This window comes from Papio anubis, chromosome 7 (genome assembly GCF_008728515.1).
Source record: "Papio anubis isolate 15944 chromosome 7, Panubis1.0, whole genome shotgun sequence".
Taxonomy (NCBI): domain Eukaryota; kingdom Metazoa; phylum Chordata; class Mammalia; order Primates; family Cercopithecidae; genus Papio; species Papio anubis.
Genome location: NC_044982.1, coordinates 153,727,866 through 153,748,450, shown reverse-complemented (window position 1 = coordinate 153,748,450; position 20,585 = coordinate 153,727,866). Strand labels below are relative to the sequence as shown.

The following is a 20,585-nucleotide window of genomic DNA, read 5'->3' as shown; positions in this document are numbered from 1 at the left end:
GCCTCAGGGGGCAAGGGCACTGCACGCTATTTGGTGGTGGGGGAGGGGGCTGGGGGAGCGGTCAGCACTTACATGCCTTTAGAGAATCTGCCTTTACAGAGCTTGAAGAGCTCTGATGGAGGAACAGAGATGCTGTGATGGTAGTGGCCTTGGAGGTGGTGGTAGTGGCAATGGTGATGATGATGAAAGAAGAAAACGGTGATGGTAAATGTCACCTATAAACACAAGCACAAAGCAGCAACAGATACCATTCTAGTCATTGCCGACCACAGTCATGAAGCTGCTTCTGTTCCCAATCCAATCCCATTGTGGTGCTCCCCCTCTGCGCTAAACACATCCAGCTTCCAAAAAAAAAAAAAAAAAAAAAAAAAAAGCGCTGCATCTCTCCCTCCCCCGCCCTTCCGCCCTCCACCTTTTCCTGTGCCAAGCTGGGAATGAGACTGCACTGGCGGGTCAAGGGGGCTGGGACCTGAGAGTTAACGACAGGAGTTCCGTAGTGAGGAGCGTTGGGATGACCCGGAGGGCCCACCAACGCACTTGGGAGCAGCTTGGTGAGGGAGCTGGGGGAACCGACACAGAAGGGAAGATAAGCAGGCGGGGTAAATAGAGTTGATGCCTCATTCCAAGAACCCTGAAAGCCACGGGGGAAGGCGGGGCAGGCAGCCTTTGGTTGGGAAGAAGAGACGGGCAGATGGCCAGCAGAACAGACAAGACTCTCTTTACCTGACCAGTACTCGGGAGGCTGGTCCCGAGTCCCAGCTACTCAGGAGGCTGAGGCAGGAGGATCGCTTACGGCAACAGCCGTGGCGGCTGCAGGGAGGATGCTGCGCTCCAGTCCAGAGCCAGAGCCCAGAGGGGCAGCTGCGCCGACCTCCACCGAGGCTCCGCCCCACAGGCCACAGGCCCCGCCTTCCTAGCACGCGCCGGCCCGACGAGCTGTTTGGGGGAGGTGAGCAGTAAACTGATCGGCAGGGCTCCAGACCAGTGGAAACGTGCAGCGGCGCCCGAGGTGGCTGGGGAGGCGGGGCGGGAGGCGGCGGTGTCCAATCAGCAGCCGAGCCGTTGGGCCTGGCTGGGGAGCTGTGCTGTCGTTTGGCACGGTCTGATCCGGGCTGCGGGATTGAAGGCGGTGGTCGCTAAACTAGGTCTAAGACAGACAACCAGGGCAACAACCAGTCTCTCGCTACGTGTCCCCAGCTTGCCTGTTTCCGAGCGCCTCTCCAGGCGCACGCTCTGGACCTGTTCAGATGGGGGAAGGGAACCGGTCTGGAACTCCCCACTATTCCCGAGGTTCCCACGCCTCCAGATCCGGCGAGGCCGTTTCGCTCCAGTGGCCTGGCCCCTGCACCCTCAGCCTAGCCGTTCTTGATCTTAAGTGCTAAAAGGAACAGAGAAGGAGAACTCAAGAATCCACACATAAGCCCCAAACCCTGGTATGAGCCTTTTCCCTCGCATCTCCCGCCTACACTGCCTCCTAATAGCTTTCTAACCAGAACTGCTGAATGGCGGGTAAGTTACTTTGACTAGTTTGAATTAAATGCAAAATAGGTTTAGGCTGAGAAATGGGCAAGACCTTTGGCGATCTGGGAAAGAAAGACTGAGTCCGGATGTCAAGAGGCCTGGGCCTCACGAGGGAGTTTGTCTGCTCATTTGAACGCCTCAGAGTTGAAGATCTTGTTACTGCTATTTCTGGGCTGGTGAATCAGTACAGACCTTGATGCCAAGGTACTGTTTTGTCCCCAAGTGTCTAATCATTACTGAAATGAACTACCTTCAAACCTTTCCTAAGAGGATTTGAGGCCTTAATGTCGTTGAGATTTGGAATGTGATTTGAGTGACACGGAGATCTTTTCCAAGCAGGTAGGCTAGAAAGGGCATTGTCTTTAATCTGCTTTTGGATAAATGCAAACTGTATCACCCATTTGGTACTTGAAGATAGAATTTTGTCCTGAATAGATTCTGTTTTCAAATAATAGATAAATGGGAAAAAATTTGGAAGGTATTTTTAAGGTGATTCCTTTCACTAATTTTTTTCTAGAAATAATAGTTTATGGGAACTCTGATTTATTCTTACTCATAATATTAGCCAAACACTGATAGGCACTTCATTTATTTGTTTATTTAACACAGGGTCTCACTCTGTCACCCAGGCTGGGGTGCAGTGGTGCGATCTTGGCTCACTGCAGCCTCAACCCCCTTGGCTCAAGCCATCCTCCCACCTCAGCCTCCAGAGTAGCTGGGGCTACAGGCATGCACCACCACGTCCCACTAATTTTTTAATTTTTTATTTGTAGAGACAGGGTTTCACCATATTGCCCAAGCTGGTCTCAAACTCCTAAACTCAAGCGATCCTCCCTTCTCAGCCTCCCAGAATGCTGGGATTACAGTTGTGAAGTGCTGTGCCCAGCTCCATAGGTACTTTATATACGTTATCTGCTTCAATCCTCACATCTTCCCCTTGTAAATTCCACTTCCAGATAAGAAAACTGAGGCTCCCAAAGTTCAAGTCATTGTCCTTGGGTCACATTGGTAGTTAGGAATAGAGTCAATACGAGGTCAGTACATCTGTTGTCTAAAAATCATCATCATCCGTTAGAAGAATAAGAAGCCTCAGTACTCTTTTTACCTGAAAATTGTCATAGAGGGATCCACTTTTTTCACACTACTGACTTCTTGAAACTGCAGCCTCAGAAGCACCTTTAAGAGTGAAGCATCACCTCTGAAATGTGTTAGGAGCAATTGCAAGTCAGCTTTGCTCATAGAAAGGAGCTGTGATTTCCTATTGTTGGGAAGGAAGTAAATGTTTGCAGGGCTTAAGTCAAACTAGGTTTTAATTGATGCAGAAATCTTTTAAAGTCCACCCACAAAATAATATCATGGTCATGTGAGCTGAGTCCTACAAAGGTAAAAGGATGTTAATCCAAAGTCATACTCCAGCATTGTTTCAACAGCTTTCTAAAGAAATTCTTAAATCCTACTGTAATCTTTAATGAAACCTGGAAATATGTACTTGCTCTAAGCTTGGTAGGGGGAGGGAGTAGGAGGTGTTTTAAAGAGAAAGGAGAAGAAAACCCAAAGAGGCTATTTATAAAATTAAAGGTTATAAGATCAATACAAAGGTATACACTAATTAACAAGTTAGTGGAGTTGTTTTTTTCTTTTCTTTTTCTTTTTCTTTTTTTTTTTTTTTTTTTTTGAGACAGTTTCACTGTGTCACCCAGGCTGGCACAATCTCGGCTCACTACAACCTCTGTCTCTCAGGTTCAAGTGATTATCCTGCCTCAGCCTCCTGAGTAAGCTGGGACTATAGGCACGCACTACCACGCCTGGCTATTCCTTGTGTTTTTAATAGAGACAGGGTTTCACCATGTCATCCAGGCTGGTCTTGAACTCCTGACCTCAAGCAATCTGCGTGCCTCAGCCTCCCAAAGTGCTGGGATTACAGGCATGAGCCACCGTGCCCAGCTTGTTAGGGGAGTATTTATGTACTTCTTGCTTAATAAACAGTTACTGGCTGAGAGGATTGTGTGGGCCCAGGAGTTTGAGACCAGACTGGGCAACACAGTGAGACCCCATCTCTACAAAAAATAAATGTTAAAAAATTAGCTGGACGTTGGTGGTGCATGCCTGTAGTCCCAGCTACTCGGGAGGCTGAGGCAGAAGGATCACTTAAACCATTGCACTGTAGCCTGGCTGACAGAGCTAGACCCTGTCTCAAAATAAAAAATAAAAAATGAAAAAATAAACAGCTACTAAGTGCCTGATATATGTTAGATAGTGTACTAGACTCTGGGGATATCCAGTTCAATAAAGCCCAATTCCTCATGGAAATGCACAGCCTAGCTGAGAACACTCAATCTGGACCATACTTGAAGAGATCACTTTATCAACAAAATTACTAATCTTCACAACCACCCAGCAGGGTAGGTGTTATCACCGCCTCAAGGCTGAGGAAACTGGGACTAGAGAAGATAATGACTCACTTGAGGTTGCATGTTTAAGAAAAAGTCTTGACCCCAAATCATTCTGACCTGGAGGCCACATTTTCTTTCTTTCCGTTTTTTTTGTTTGTTTTTGTTTTTTTTTGAGACGGGCTCTGTTGCCCAGGCTGAAGTACAGTGTTGTGGTCTCGGCTCACTGCAACTTCCGCTTCCTGAGTTCAAGCGATTCTCCCGCCTCAGCCTCCTGAGTAGCTGGGATTACAGGTGCCCCACCCAGCTAATTTTTTGTGTGTTTAGTAGAGATGGGGTTTCACCATGTTGGCCAGGCTGGTCTCAAACTCCTGACCCAGTGATCTGCCCACCTCGGCCTCCCAAAGTGCTGGGATTACAGGTGTGAGCCACCAAGCCCGGTCAAGGCCCACATTTTCACAATATACCATACTGCCTTCCTAAGAGAAAAAGCTGTCTCTGATCATCCTTACCGAAATGCATTCCTCTCTGAAACATGTGAAGTGTATGATACGATGCCTATGAATTTGAAATTACTAAATTTGGTCAATTTGCTTATCAAAGGGAACCAAGAAAATGGAAATAATGGTCCCTGCCCACCTGGAGCTTAAGGTGCTATTTACACATTCTCGTTTGAAGTACCCCGGGGTAAGTAGGATTTCATTGGATTCCCCATTCATTTCTGTGTTGTTATATACATATATTTTAATATATATAATACATATATAATTAATTTTAATGTAAATATAATGTATATTTAATAATATAATGTATATTTTAATGTATATACATTTAATAAATTTAATGTATATTAATACACATAATTTTCATTCAATGTTCCTGGCTCATAACTCCCATAGCTATTGTTGGTCTTTTGTTATACGCTGTGTGTGTTAGGCCTCAGGGCCAAGCCTCAGGACAGAATATCTCTCCTGCCCTCTCCTTATCTGCCCCAAGGCAGGACTCTAATCTTCTGCACCTTTCTGATTGTGGGTGTTAAGAGCCTCCCCACAGAGGGTCCCACCCTGTACACTGGGGGAAGGAATGGTGACATCATGAAGCTTCCGTGAAAACCCAAGAGGATGGGTTTTGGGGAGCTGGACCTGTGGAGGCTGACAGGAAGGTGAAGAACTCACATGTGCTAGGAGGATGGCACAGCTCAATTCCTGGGGACAGAAGCTCCTGCGCTTGGGACCCTTGCAGACCTCACCCTGTATATTTCTTCATCTGGCTGTTTATTTGTATTCTTTAAAATATCCTTCTTAATAAACCGGTAAGTGTGTTTCTTAGTTCTGTGAGCTGCTCTAGCAAATTAATCAAACCCAGAGAGGGAGTGGTGGGAAGCCCGGCTTGAAGCTGGTTGGTCAGAAGTTCCGGAGGAACCCTGACTTGCAATTGGTGGGCATGGAGAGGGTGGTCTTGTGGGACTGAGTCCTCAACCTGGGGACTCTGACACTGTCTCCAGGTACATAGCATCAGAACTGAATTGGAGGACACCCAGCTGGTGTATACTGCTTTGTGTGGGGGAGAAAACCCCCACGCCTTTGGTCACAGAAGCCTTCTGGGTTGACGTTCGTTGTGATGGTGTGAGAGCAGAGGAAAAAGGCGGTTTGGGAGAGTTTTTCCCAAAGCAATCCCTACACTGTTTTCTTTGCCCCTTCGTTCATGTCTAGTAAAATTAGTGAGTGAAGATCACACCCAAGTATGGTGGGAAAACCAGCAGGATTGACCTCACCTGCTTACTGGAAATGCAGAATCGCGGGTTCACCCCAGACACTGTGAATTCAAACTGCGTTTTAATAAAATACCCCTAAGTGATTCGGAGGCACTAAAGCTTGCAGGCTGTTTAACCTGGGAGAAGTGCGTTTAATAACTCCAGTAGCTCTCTGCCCAAAGAGGCTTGCTTCTGACCCTGGACTGCACAGGAGTGGAGAAGAGGCAGAAGGGACAGGAGCAGGAAGGGGGCGGTGGGGATGGGGACATCTGCAATACACATATTCACACGTAGGAGCATTACCTCCAACAGCGAGAAATATTACTGCCCACAGATTACTAACTCTAACTTCTCTCAAAAGATTGAACCATCCCTTTACTACCAGCAGAAAGAGAAGCTTAAGCCAGGCTTTGCATTAGATGTATCCTGTAATATAGCTGAAGCTTCCCAGTCCTGCTGCTATGACCTACAGTCAATGAAAGCCCCAGATGTCATAGTTCAACCAATAAGTGCCTCCTTTTAAAGAACAAGATATAAAGGTCTTTCCAGCATTAAACTGCAGGTCAAATGCCACTTCCTCCATGAAGCCTTCCCTCATTCCCTCTCAGTTCATTTCCAGTTCTGTGCTTCTATAGCATGTTGTTTGTATTTCTCTTACCCCATTGGCCCCTCATAAAGGGCTGCAGACATATTTGTTTTCTCTCCTGGATTCAAAGGAACTTGAAAGAAAGAATTGTCTGAGGTTTACCTTCTCATTCCCCCTAATATGTTGCATGTAAGGAGTGATCTACTTTGTTTAGTTAAATCACTGTTGTTCCCTGTGGTGGGTGGATGACTTCAATGTGTGACCTAGAAAATCAGAAGAAGTGATCAAAAAAGAAGCAGAGAAACAAGATGCAGAGAAAGAATACATTCTGATGGCTCCATTTAAAAGGACTCCAAGCTGGGGGGAAGAAGAGACATGAGATATGGCAGGTGACATCATCTGTGGCTTTAGGGTTTCACCTTCCCATTATGTGGCCAGTCAGAAGCAAGGAGTTTCTTTGACTTAAGAGCTGATGTCAAGGAAAGGGAGTTTGTTGGAACTGGTGTGTGGATATCAGAGAGACTAGCTAAAAGCTAGAGTGGAAATGGGATTAGATAGATACCAGGAGTGAATACTGGGAGGATAAAAGGGGCAGTGATATGAACAGCACCCCAGAAAGCAATCCCAGGGAAATGGACTTTGCCCTCTCACAGAGACAGACCTTGCTCTCATAGCAATGAGGGCATAACAAACAATTCTAGAAAGAGCTCAACATTTCAAAATCCCACAAACTAATTATGTGGTCCCACCCAAATCGCCTTATCCAATCTAGACCTCAGTTTCTCCTTCTGTCACTGAAGGGGAACGACAAAGTTATCCCAAAGCACCAGTCACAAGACCACTAATGTTAATGTTGTTTGCTCTGAGCTAAATTTTCACACGTAACGTTCTCTAAAATAGATTTTGCATTTATTTCAACCCCAAGACAAACAATCTATGAGAGGGAAAGGCCATCCGTGGAAAACATTAAACATGAAACCAATGATTACATCCCTCTGAAATGTAGGACACTGGGAGCGAACCTAATCTCCAAGATGTTTCCACCCCATTTGCCCTGGGCTGTGTAATCAGCTTTTCCTCTCAACACCCGGATAAATGCAACTTGCCGGCTGCCACATTTGTCCTAATATGGATGCTATTCTGTCATCGCCCCCAAATTCCCTGAAAAATACTTAATGGCATCAAAATGGCGATCTCTGCAACAGATCCAGGGATCTAGGTACAGAAAAACAAGGGTTTTATGCTGCTACATTGTCACTCAACATGGGTTCATAACCTGAGAAAAGGTAGATTGGTCCGTGGTAAAGTCAGAACTTAAATAACAATTAAAATCCTCAGACTGCCAGAATAATACCTCTTCAGACTGAGGGAATTCATTCTCTCCAATGCATCGTCCATACTTATTTATTTCCCAGCTCATTCTGAAAAGGATTTGAAATGACAAATTATCTTTGAAACATTGCAACACGTAGGTGAACGTTGTGGAGGCTGATAAAATGTTTGCAGACTAACAGGATTTTTTTAACTTGCCCACAGAAGTCTTAAAAATATCTTAAATGCCACCTGAAGCACCATATGGAGAACTTACTCTCACTTAGCTACAACCATAATTGCATTTATGCTGTCGTTTTGTACAAAGAAAGCAAGAACTTGAATCTCAAACTGAAACCTTGAAATCACTCAGATTTTCTGAAAAGGCTTAGATTTGACTCAACAGGAAAAGTCATAATGATTATAGATCTCTTGAATATTGGGGAGTAGAGAGGAGAAGAGTGTGAGGGGTTCATGCCGAGGGACACATTCTTGGACACTGCAGCAGGACTGGTACTCAGTGCAATGCTACTGACTTGTCGCTAGCTGGCAAGACAGGCTTGGTGTGCCGCTTTGTCCGAGGGTCATTTGCTGAGTCACAGAAGCCACCAGGCTGCATCCCTGAGGGCAGGAAAGAAGTAACAGCAGGCTTCTAAGTCACCTGCTTTGTGAACCACCCAAAGGTAATGCTGAGGAAGAATCTCCCCAGAGGTGGCAGAATTTCAGACACTGCAGCACAATCGTGTTCCATGGCGTAAACTAGCTGGAACGGTAGCACTCAGAGGAATCCGAGCCAAAGGTAGCAGGCTCTGCACAGACCAGCGGCAGCCTCCAACAGAAAGGACAAGCTTTTCTTTCTTTTTTTTTTGACAATTATACGAGTATCACATGAGCATTATAATTTGAAAAAATACAAGAAAGCACAAAGGAGAAAATAAAAATTGATGGTTCATTTACGCAGTCAGCAAGTATTTCTGGAGGCCCTTCTAATTGTTACCAGGCCCTTTTCAAGGCACTGGGGGTGGAGAGAGAAGCACAAACCTGCTCTCTTTGAACTTATAGTCGCGAAAGGAGACAGATAAATAATATAATCGCACAAAGGAGAGGATCACCATTTCCTCGGCTAAACACCACAAGGAAAATAATATGTCTCTAAAAGCAGATTATAAAGGAATCTAGGCTGTGCCCGGTGGCTCATGCCTGTAATTCCAGCACTTTGGGAGGCTGAGGCAGGTGGATCACCTTAGGTCAGGAGTTCGAGACTAGCCTGGCCAACATGGTGAAACCCTGTCTCTACTAAAAATACAAAAATTAGCCAGGCGTGGTGGCGGGCACCTGTAATGCCAGCTACTTGGGAGGCTGAGGCAGGGAGAATCACTTAAACCCGAGGTGCGGAGGTTGCAGTGAGCTGAGATCATGCCACTACACTCCAGCCTGGGCGACAGAGCGAGACTCCATCTCAAAAAATAAATTCAACTAAAATTAAAGGAATCTGGCCAGACTCAGGAGATTGGGAGAAGGGAGTGGTAGTCTGAGAAGGCTTCCTGAGGAGGTAACCCTAAACCGAAATCCGGGGAATTAGTCCGAAGCGAGCTGAAGAGCCACCCAGGTAGAAAGAATATCATGCAGAAGCTCCCTGAAAGGAGGGAACATGAGGTGTGTTGAAGAACTGAGAGAATGCGGTGTGAACAGACTAACAGGAGCTGGAAGGAACGAAGGAGACATAAGCCTGGAGAGGTAGACAGGAGCAGACCATCTTTAAAGGGCATTGTCAGCCTTCATCCATGTCCTCTGTACTTCAGATATTTTATTTATCTATTTTAAAGATAAGGTCTCACTCTGTCACCCAGGCTGGAGTGCAATGGTGCGATCACAGTTCACTCAAACTGAGCTCAAGTGATCCTCCTGTTTCAGCCTCCCATTAGCTGAGAACTACCAGCTGCCACGCCCAACTGAGTTTTTAATTTTGCGTTGAGACAGGGTCTCACTATCTTGTGCAGGTTGGTCTCAGACTCCTGGCCTGAATCAAGCCACCTGCCTAGGCCTCCCAAAGAGCTGGGATTACAGGTGTGAATCACTGTGTCTGGCCCCAGATATTTTACTTACATGTATATATGAGCATATATATGTGTATATATCTGTGTACATACCATATATGTATATATGTGTATACATGTCTGTATGTGCATGTATATAGTTTAACATTACCATCAAACTGCCAAAGTTTCCTCTAGTATGCACCAATTTATACTCTTGCACTATATAAGAATGTCACTTTCACTTCACTTCCAACAGCACTCATTATCTTTTTTTTAAAATTAAACACTTGCAGGTTTGTTTGTTTGTTTATTTGTTTCGAGATGGAGTCTTGCTCTGTCACCCAGGCTGGAGTACAATGGCACAATCTTGGCTCACTGCAACCTCCAACTCCCGGGTTCAAGTGATTCTCCTGCCTCAGCCTTCCAACTGGCTGGGATTACAGACCTGTGCCACCACACCCAGCTAATTTTTGTTATTTGTAGTAGAGACGGGGTTTCACTATGTTAGCCAGGTTGGTCTCAAACTCCTGACCTCGTGATCCACCCACCTCAGCCTTTCAAAGTGCTGGGATTACAGGCGTGAGCCCCCCGACCCGGCCCACATAAATTAAACATTTGATAAGCAAAAAGTGTATCATTTAAGTTTTCATTTAACAGTGAACAAATATTTATCACCCATTGTTTTCTCACTTGCTTCTCAGAGAGAGCAGGAGTTTTCTGATCAGTGAAATAAGTACAATATTGTTCATGTGAGTGGAATAGCGTCACTGTTGAAAACACCTCTTGCAAAGGCTCAGCCTCCATATGTAATGGTCCCTTATTACTCATCCCTAAATGAAGGCATTAAAATATGTGAGCAATCCATCAAATTAGCGTCAGCCATTAGCCTTAGTTCAAATGAAGGCATGAGATTCATCTCCTCCTGGCAAATCACATAGTATAGCGCTGAGGGAAAGAGAAAAGTCTGCTGAGACTTTTTGAGATAAGAGAAAAGGGTCAGATCTGGGCTTGACAGGAAATGCATCAATATGAAGGAGGTAACGAATGGTGGGACCCTAACCAGGGACACGTGAGGAGGCTTCATGTCAAGGGAAAGGGGCGACCATTGGGAAGGTGAGGCAGCAGAGAGGTGGACTGCACCTCAGTTTGACGGCCTCACCATTATGCCTCGTCAGAGCTCTGCACCTTTGCCTGCAGCCTGTGGGAAGACTCACTGGCCTGTCATCTATCCGGAAGTCCCTTAGGCACAGGTGGGTTTGATCACCAGAAATCAGGACTGTGACTGAGGGTGTGTGCAGGTTGCAGATATTTATGCAGAAGTCTTGTGCGGTATACACGACATCCCCTGGGACTGAAATCACACAAGAAGGCTGGCAAAAGCTGTATGCCTGAGGAGGATTGGAGAGGTGTGGAAGCGGGGCAGGGAGGTTTACCTGTTTTCAGGCACTGGAACACCAGAATCTTCACAACAATGGTCAGAAGGGATTCAGCCCAGAGAACTTGCTGCAACACCACTAAAGTAGTTGTTTATTTAACTTGAGGACTCGATGAAATGTCGTCGAGAAAGATTGAAATCACAAAGCACACCAGCATTGAGTTTGACATACATTTTACTATCTAATCTCTATGCCACAAACCACACATACGGTGTGTTTCCTATGTAAATTTCCAGTCCAGCTCATTAAAGAGGTGGGCAGGGCTGTCACGTGATCACATGTTCTTTTTTTTATTTTTGAGATGGAGTCTTGCTCTGTCCGCCAGGCTGGAGTGTAGTGGGGTGATTTCGGCTCACTGCAAGCTCCGCCTCCCGGGTTCATGCCATTCTCCTGCCTCAGCTTCCGAGTAGCTGGGACTACAGGTGCCCGCCACCACGCCCGGCTAATTTTTTATATTTTTAGTAGAGATGGGGTTTCACCGCATTAGCCAGGATGGTCTCGATCTCCTGACCTCGTGATCCGCCCGCCTCGGCCTCTCAAAGTGCTGGGATTACAGGTGTGAGCCATCACGCCTGGCGATCACATGTTCTTTATTGTGGTCTTCGGCAGAGGCCTCCCCTTTTGTCCTGCTCATGTTCTGTAGATGACCTTCTGTGGGTCTTAGTTCCATGCTGTAATGGCATATCCAAGTCCAGCTTCGGGGCATGCAACCTGTGCAGTCACACAGGCCCCGAGCGTAGAAGGGCTCCACACTTTGTTTAATGTTGCCATCTTGAAAGTTTTTTTTGAGCAAGGGGCCTCATGCTTTCATATTATACCAGGCCCCACACATTTTGTAGTTGGTCCTAGTCATATCTTGTTACCAAGACTCTTGTTTCCAATATTAAAACGTCCTAGAATATTCACAGTATAATTGTGTGGTAAGGAGAGTATGTTTGAAACCAGGGTTTATGTCTTACTTCTGCCACGTCCTAACAGTGTATAAGTTTTGAGATACAAGATCTCTCTAAACCTCAATTTTCTCACTTGTATCTAACTCATAATTTGAATTGTCTTTTTCAGAAAATATTCATGCCGGCCAGACACGGTGGCTCACGCCTGTAATCCCAGCACTTTGGGAGGCTGAGGCAGAGAGATCTCAAGGTCAGGAGTTTAAGACCAGCCTGGCCAACATGGTGAAACCCTGTCTCCCCTAAAAATACAAAAAAATTAGCCAGGCATGGTGGCGGGTACCTTGGGAGACTGAGGTGGGAGAATTGCTTGAACCTGGGAGGCAGAGGTTGCAGTGAGGCGTGATCATGCCATTGCACTCCAGCCTGGGTGACAGAGCGACTCCATCTCAGGAAAATAAAAGAGAAGTAAAAAGAAAATATTCAGGCCAGGCATGGTGGCTCATGCCTGTAATCCCAGCACTTTGGGAGGCCAAGGTGGGCAGATCGCCTGAGGTCAGGAGTCTGAGACCAGCCTGGTCAACATGGTGAAACCCCATCTCTACTAAAAATACAAAAAGTTAGTGGGGCGTGGTGAGAGGCACCTGTAATCCCAGCTACTCAGGAGGCTTAGCCAGGATAATTGCTTGAACCCGGGAGGTGGAGACTGCAGTGAGCCAAGATTGCACCATTGCACTCCAACCTGGACAACAAAAGCAAAACTCTGTCTCAAAAAAAAAAAAAAAAAAAAAAAAAAACAACTCAAAATGTGACAAAGCACTTAGCATCTGCTTGGCACAATACATGAAGAGATTATTGGCGTATGATTAAATACATTTTACTTTTATTTTGTGCATTTATTGTGCTATTTAGTGGAGACTTTGCTCTGCTCCAACATGGTCAGTAAAATATTTGACGCTAATTACCATATAACATTTTGTCTGATTGTGTGGTCCTTCAGACCCGCATCCCTCTCTGTCTCCTTCATCTGCACACTTTGTTATCTGGTCAGTGACTATTGAGTTCTTCCCCCTTTGTGTTCCTTTCATTCAGTGTTCTGCATTCTTTTTGTGGCCATGAGAGGGCTTTTATTCTGAAATCTTAGACAGAAAGAATAACTCCCTGATTTGAATCTGGGTTAAAAATGGATTCTGAATTCTTTTTTTTTCCGGGACGGAGTCTGGTTCTGTCACTCAGGTTGTTATGCAGTGGCGTGATCTCAGCTCACTGCAGCCTCTGCCTCCCGGGTTCAAGCGATTCTTCTACCTCAGCCTCCTGAGTAGCTGGGACTACAGGCATGCGCCACCACACCTGGCTAATATTTGTGTTTTTAGTAGAGACGGGGTTTTACCATATTGGCCAGGCTCGTCTCAAACTCCTGACCTCGTGATCCACCCGCCTCAGCCTCCCAAAGTGCTGAGATTACAGATGTGAGTCACTGCATCCAGCTGGATTCTGAATTCTTAATGCATTCCCGCTGTCACCCACTTCATTGCCATCCCATGACAATTTTTATATAACACCATCAGGGATCAGTCGTATCCACGGCAGTGTTACTGGTTAACCATTTCGTACCCTAAAATGTGTAAATCTGGACGTAGGCTTCATTTAAAACATTTATATGAGTGTATACATGCACACACAAATGCACAGATAGATGAAAACGGGTGTCAAAAGAGAACAAAAATTGACAGCCAGAACTGCTTCAGGAGTGTTCTGATGTCTACATCTCACATTGAAAAAATTAGGATGGACTGACGGATGGGCACAGGGATGGATAGGTATGTGATAGAGAAAACATAGCTAAATGTTTTCTACAGAAAGTAGGCAGTAAGGACGTGGGTACTCATTGTATATTTTTTCTTCTTTTCTGTACATTTGAAAATTTTTATAATAAAATATTGCAGAGGGAACGGTAGCCAGTCGTGTATTATTTGATTAAAGGGTCTGCTAAAAATCAGGAAATGTAATGAAATCTAGATTTTTATCTTTTCTTAATGTTTTTTCATCTCCCCCCACCCCCGCACCCAGACTGAAGTTCAGTGGCACGATCTTGGGTCTCTGCAACCTCCACCTCCCAAGTTCAAGCGATTCTCCTGCCTCAGCCTCCCAAGTAGATAGGATTACAGGCGCATACCACCAGCTGATTTTTGTATTTTTAGAGACAGGGTTTCGCCATGTTGGCCGAGCTGGTCTTGAACCCCTGACCTCAGGTGATCTGCCCGCCTCGGCCTCCCAGAGTGCTGGGATTATAGACATGAGCCACTGCGCCTAGCCTAGATTTTTATATTTCTATAAAAAAATCTAAATTCTGGCAATACTGAGTCAACATGCCAATAGGTAGTTGTAGCTAAGCAGCAGCTACCTTCGCAAGCAGCATGAGCTCACCAGGTTTCCATAGTCCCTCCACTTCCTGTCATATCGCCTTATGTCCTTTCTGAGTCACGCATTTAGATTTCCCACCTGAACCTCCTAGACATTTGAGTCTCAACCCTTGTAAATATACTCATGTCAGAGGATTGGTTATGGGATTACTCTTCTGATAAAAGTATTCACCCCACGGTACATTTTCCAGCAATTTTTGACATGGAGCCTTTAAGGTTCTCCCTCAGCAATGTCTATAAATTTCCTGAAATTATAATGTAGAAGATTATGCCTGTGTCCTTAGGCTGGAGTGCAGTGGTGCAATCACGGCTCACTGCAACCTCAACCTCTTGATCTCAAGCCATCCTTCCACCTCAGCCTCCCAAGTAGCTGGGAATACAGGCTTAGGCCACCATGCCTGGCTAATCTTTGTATTTTTTGTAGAGACGAGGTTTTGCCATGTTGTCCAGGCTGGTCTCGAACTCCTGGATTCAAGAAATCCACCTGCCTCAGCCTCCCAAAGTACTGGGATGACAAATGTGAGCCACCATGCCTGGCACCCAGAGCTTTTTATTAGGTTCTCAAAGAATTCTATGATTCAAAAATAATTAAGAATGACCATAAGTTAAGGAACTGTAGTGGTAATATTTTAAATGATCCAAATAATAATTTTAAAATGCCACTCACACATAACCAATCATGTACACTGTTATCCTGTATAACAAGACACCTATATATCCATTTTAAAATCAGAACTGGTTATGATCTGTGTGTGTGAGTGTGAGTGTGTCTAGTTGGTAAAGTGAGATTTATTGAGGATGAAAGGCCAGTGCATAGATAGTCCACAGACGCTCTCTGTGATCCTAGCATTAGACATTTTCTTGATATGCATACATAAACGGCTGCTGATCTCTCCATTTCTGCTTTCTTTGCCATATTAAGCTCTTCAGTTCTGTCTCTGGCAGTCCCCTGAATAATTTCATCCCTTTGCTTCTCATTTTATTGCATCTAAGTACATCCATAAAAGTCATAATCTGGAATCGTATGTAGATGATGAGTTCCCAAAAAAAGACAATTGGCTTTTTCAAAGTTCTAGTGGCAGAACCAAGACAAGAACTTGTATCTTAAATTTAAACATAACTTTTAAGAACTAGCAATTCTTTACTTAAATAAACTGAGTCTGTGTAAATCCAACAAATGGATAAGACTCCAATATATTACATTATCTAAAGCTATGACTGTAACCCAGATACTCAGGGGGGTCTTTTGACATAAGTACCAAGTATTTATGTACATTTTACAAGAATGACCTCTCATTCTATTCACCTACCAACTTGGTAGCTGTGGCCAGAAGAAACTGATAACCAGGGCCATACAGAACCACCAGGTACCCAGATTAAGACCTGAAGCTGCACTCCCCAACCTTATCTACCTGTTCCTCCTCCAAACAGCTATCTACCGAGAAAGCTCACTCTTTTGGGACTTTTGGGAGGTAATTACGATGATATAAGGTCATCAGGGTGGGGTTCTGTATCAGTTTGTTCTCACACTGCTATAAAGAACTACCTGAGAATGGGTTATTTATGAAGAAAAGAGGTTTAGTTGACTCACAGTTCTTCAGGGTTAACAGGAAACATGACTGGGAGGCCTCAGGAAACTCTGTCACGGTGAAGGTGAAGGGGAAGCAAGCACCTTCTTCTCATGGTGGCAGGAGAGAGAGGAAGAGAGAAGGGGGAGGTGCGACACACTCTCAAACAACCAGATCTCGTGAGAACTCACTATCACAAGAACTGCAAGGGGGAAGTCTGCCTCCATGATTCATTCACCTTCCACCAGGCCCCTCCTGACACATGGGGATGACAATCAGAGATGTGATTTAGCTGGAGAAACAGAGCCAGACTGTATCAGGTCCCCATGATGGGACTGGGGGATTTATAAAAAGAGGCAGGGAGACATAAGCTGACATGTTCTTGCCTTCTCACCGTGTGATGCAGTCTGCTATACTGTGATGCAGCAAGAAGACCTCACCAGATGCCACAGCCAACTGGCCTTGGACTTCTCAGCCCCGATGACTGTGAGCAATATAAACCTCTATTATTTACAAATTACTATTCTGTGGTTCCTCAAGAACCTTGGATGTGCCTGGAGATAAACCTGGTGCAACTTTCCTCTTGGCCTTGAGGATTGGCCTGTGGAATTTAATTATAGCAACAGAAAATGGACTAAGACATTCCTATTGATCAGACTCGCTTTCATAGTCAAGCAGAAGCAAGAAGATGAAATTGGGGTGTCTGAATTGGGAATCTGAATCTTATCTGAGGCCAGATAAGTCATTGTTTTGAGTCACTGTCCTGTGCATGTAGAATATTTAACAGCATTCCTGGCTTCTATGCACTAGATGCCAGGAGCACCTTTCATCATCCAAGCTGAAGACCAAAAATGTCTCCAGACATTGTCAGATATCCTGTGGGGGTGAAATCTTGAGTGGCTTTAAATTATTGTACCATTTAATCTGACACCAACTCTTTATAAAGTTCAGAGACAAAATTCAAGATAAGGCCACAGAACCTAGACTACAGCAAAGGTCTTTCATTTCCGAGACCAGAGTTTTATCCAGCACACGGGAGCTGCCGCCAAACACATGCTAAAAGGCTACTGGGCCAAAGTTCTTCTGATTTTTTTTTTTTTTCTGCAGTGCCAATACTGCATCTTAAAGACCAGGACACACATGAAGTCCTTCCAGGTTGCTGTCTTCTTGATGGTAGTTACTGCTTTAGTAGCTCAGCTTCACCTCAGATAACCCAATTCACTCACCAGCAGATATCACTCCTACCACTCCTACTTATTGGATTTTTGGATGGATTTCACAATAGGTCTTCTTTAGGACAAGTTGTTCAGCTTGTTTTTTTTCTTATTTTATTTTTTTCTTCTCAGTTACACAGAAGCATCTAATGCCTGAATACTAGAGTCCTATAAGGTCTAAGGATGCTCCAAGGCAGGAGGAAGACAATGTTAACTACTGAGCAGGGAGTTATGATTCCCTGTGGATAAGGGGAAACAGGAGCGAGAACAAGGCACACTTAACAGAGATCTGATCTTTCCTTCCATCCACAGTTGTTCCAGGGTATACGGCGCCCTCCAAGCCAGCAGGTGGTTCAGTTTTCTGTTACAGTGAAAGGAGAGTGTGTGTGCTCCCACACTATTGACAGGCCAGCTGTTATTACTAAGTGCGATCATTAACAAAAATACAATTCATTGTGTACCATCAGCTGTCAAATAGTATGTCTCAAAGGACTTTTTTTTAAAGGCCAGATTCACCTCTGGAGTGGAGCTGGGCCTAAGGTTACCAGATGTCCCTGCAAGTCATCTGAATTTATCATCTTCCCTAGTTCAGCCATCTGGCTCACATGCTGGAGCAGAGACTCGTCGACTCCTTGCCAGAGGTTGTGTGACTTGAATATTCATATCTTACACAAGTCTAGGAGAAGAGTTGATAGAAAGCTAGTCTTCACCCTTAGAATTCTTTACTTTCAAATTTTATTTCAGAGATTTGCATATCATTGATTTAGGGCAGCATTTTACAGGTAATTCATCCTGATTATTTAAACTACAAAACAAGGATAGAAACTTAGGACATTTTGTCTTGACTATATGAAATATATAGGAAAACAGGAGGGATGGAGAGGAGGCCCCTTCTTTTGTTTTGTCTTTTTTGATAATTTCCCTCCGTAAGCCAGTTGGCTTATCTTTGGCAAATTAAGGAGATTAAGCTAGTTAACATAAGTTCTTACCATCTGATTGAGTTCTTAGACGAAATGGCTGGGGAGGTTTATAAGTTTTCAAAAGCCACCACTTAAACAAACCTACATAAAGTAATAGTACATGGAAACTTCTTAAAAATGAATCTCTTTTATACTGTGTATATGGAAGATTAGAAAGTCACACCATTAAATTTTTACTGCTAGGCAAATATTATTTGATACAATCTAAGTCACCCCTCCTTCCTTTCCCTTCATCCTCATATTAACATATAAGGACGGCCAGACGCGGTGGCTCATGCCTGTAATCCCAGCACTTTGGGAGGCTGAGGTGGGCAGATCACCTGAGGTCAGGAGTTCGAGACCAGCCTCAACATGGAGAAACCCCGTCTCTACTAAAAATACAAAATTAGCCAGGCGTGGTGGTGCATGCCTGTAATCCCAGCTACTCAGGAGGCTGAGGCAGGAGAATTGCTTGAACCTGGGAGGTGGAGGTTGCGGTGAGCTGAGATCGTGCCATTGCACTCCAGCCTGGGCAACAAGAGCGAAACTCCGTCTCGAAAAATAGATAAATAAATAAATAAGGACAATTTCTGCATCTGATATTTGGGTTTTCAGGAACCTGGGATCTGTCCGGAAATAACTATGCTGGTGAAACTTTCTTCTTGGCCTTGAGCATTCAGTACCACCAACAATCAGTAGCCCAGCTGAGCTGGCAAATCCAGTTGGAATTTCATTCAGCTGCCCTAAACCCTTCACAAACCAGACTCTGAAAATGGACCCACCTGACTAATTTGAAATAAAATTGCTTGAGCAAAAACCAGCTACCCAGAATTACAAGCCTAAGAGGACAGATGTGCCACCATTCAATTCCATTGGTTAGAACTAGTCTTAATCCTTTTCTCCTTTTGTACTTAATTTTTTTTTTTAATGACTTTTGAACTTTAGCTAGAAAGAAAAAAAGTCCAGGCATGGTGGCTCACTCAGCCTATAATCCCAGCACTTTGGGAGGCCAAGGTGGGCGGATCACCTGAGGTCAGGAGTTTGACATCAGCCTGACCAACATGGTGAAACCCCATCTCTACTAAAAATACAAAATAAGCTGGGCGTGGTGGCACATGCCCGTAATCCCAGCTACTTGAGAGACTGAGGCAGGAGAATCGCTTGAACCCGGGAGGCGGAGGTTCCAGTGAGCCAAGATCGCGCCGTTGCACTCTAGTCTGGGCAACAAGAGTGAAACTCTGTCTCAAAAAAACAAAACAAAACAAAACAAAAAAACGGAGTAACTGTAGGTCAGTAATTACGATTGCACTAGGGCTTAGACAATGAATATTTCTTTGAGATGGGGTGGGCAATATAGGGGAGTAATCTTATTGTGTTAAAAAAAATTAAAAGCAGCTGGATGCGGTGTCTCACACCTGTAATTCCCGCACTTTGAAAGGCCAAGACAGGTGGCTCAGGAGTTCCAGACCAGCCTAGCCAACATGGCAAAACCCCGTCTCTACTAAAAATACAAAAATTAGCCAGGCGTGGCAACGCATTTCTGTAATCCCAGCCACTCGGGAGGCTGAGGCAGAAGAATTGCTTGAACCCCAGAGGTGGAGTTTGCAGTGAGCTGAGATTGTGCCACTGCACTCTAGCCTGGGCAACAGAGTGAGATTCTGTCTCAAAAAAAAAAGGCATTTCCTAGGGCCCTCCAGAAGCAGTGTTCTCATCCAGAGAGCCTGAGAAAATAGCCTGTCAATTAAGATGAATATCAGAGCACATAAAGGATAATGATTTCATTAAATATTCAATTATAAGCCAAACTCCTTCTCTCTGGCAGGAAATACCTTCTCAATCTCACAAAGATTTTGACATTAGAGAGTAAAGGACAAGAAGCAGTACAGACAAAATAAGCTTATAAGAGTAGCATGTAGAAGATTCCTGTCATCTTTGTGAAGTGGGACAGAAAATCTAAGGAAAAGAGCTGGAAGTTGAGTTTTCATATATTTTTATTTTTACCTTCAAACCAAGTCATAAAATATCTTACTTTAGTTGTCTGGGAAGATAACGTAGTCCATTCCCTTGACTTTGGACCCATTCTGGATTTTTCTTCCAGTTTTCTGTATCCAGTTGTCCCTGTTTCCATTTTTAGGCAAATGGTATATGATGTAAGATTAACCTTCTCAGCCACATTTATGTTTCTTTCTCTGCACCTCACACTTATCCATTATGTTTTTAAAGATGTGATTACATTGATTTACTTTAGACCTTTTATCCCATGTTCTATTTTAAGGTTTCGTACATACACAATAACAACAAGAGTAAATTTCCGTAACAAATTTATTCAAAGACTTCCTGTTCTTATTTTCTTTGCCTTTTGTCTCCAAATAAATCAACCACTGTGTAGTTTTCATTTTGCTGGAGCTTAACATCTAAACTCTGATCACTAGTAAAATATGTATACTCCTGACTGTGGATCTTTGGCGTCTTCCTATATCTCCCTTGAATTTGAA

The 20,585-nt window shown here is 44.4% G+C and overlaps 1 protein-coding gene and 1 long non-coding RNA gene across 9 annotated transcripts in view; one reads left to right on the top strand and one right to left on the bottom strand.

Moving 5' to 3' along the window:
* FMN1 (formin 1) overlaps positions 1-911 on the bottom strand; it is a 419,748-nt gene extending 418,837 nt beyond the window's left edge. For 5 of the 6 annotated variants that reach the window (XR_004185219.1, XM_031668862.1, XM_009209842.4 and 2 more), the window contains exons 1-2: positions 724-911; positions 73-215 (exon numbers count right to left, since the gene is read on the bottom strand). Coding sequence is in view for 1 of the 6 variants with exons in the window: in XM_031668866.1 (XP_031524726.1) it covers positions 73-74 (2 nt within the window). In the remaining 5 variants the exon portion in view is untranslated. The remainder of the gene's footprint in view (positions 1-72; positions 216-723) is intronic. The other variant, XM_031668866.1, reaches the window with a different exon arrangement.
* Positions 912-1,067: 156 nt separating this feature from the next.
* The window catches only part of LOC103885714, a 39,360-nt gene continuing 19,842 nt past the window's right edge, over positions 1,068-20,585 (top strand). The window contains exons 1-3 of one of the 3 annotated variants that reach the window (XR_648966.4): positions 1,068-1,509; positions 4,515-4,598; positions 4,908-8,823. This is a non-coding gene — a long non-coding RNA (uncharacterized LOC103885714). Of the gene's footprint in view, positions 1,861-4,514; positions 4,599-4,907; positions 8,824-20,585 lie in introns of those variants that run through there. The other 2 variants (XR_648965.4, XR_004185218.1) reach the window with 2 other exon arrangements.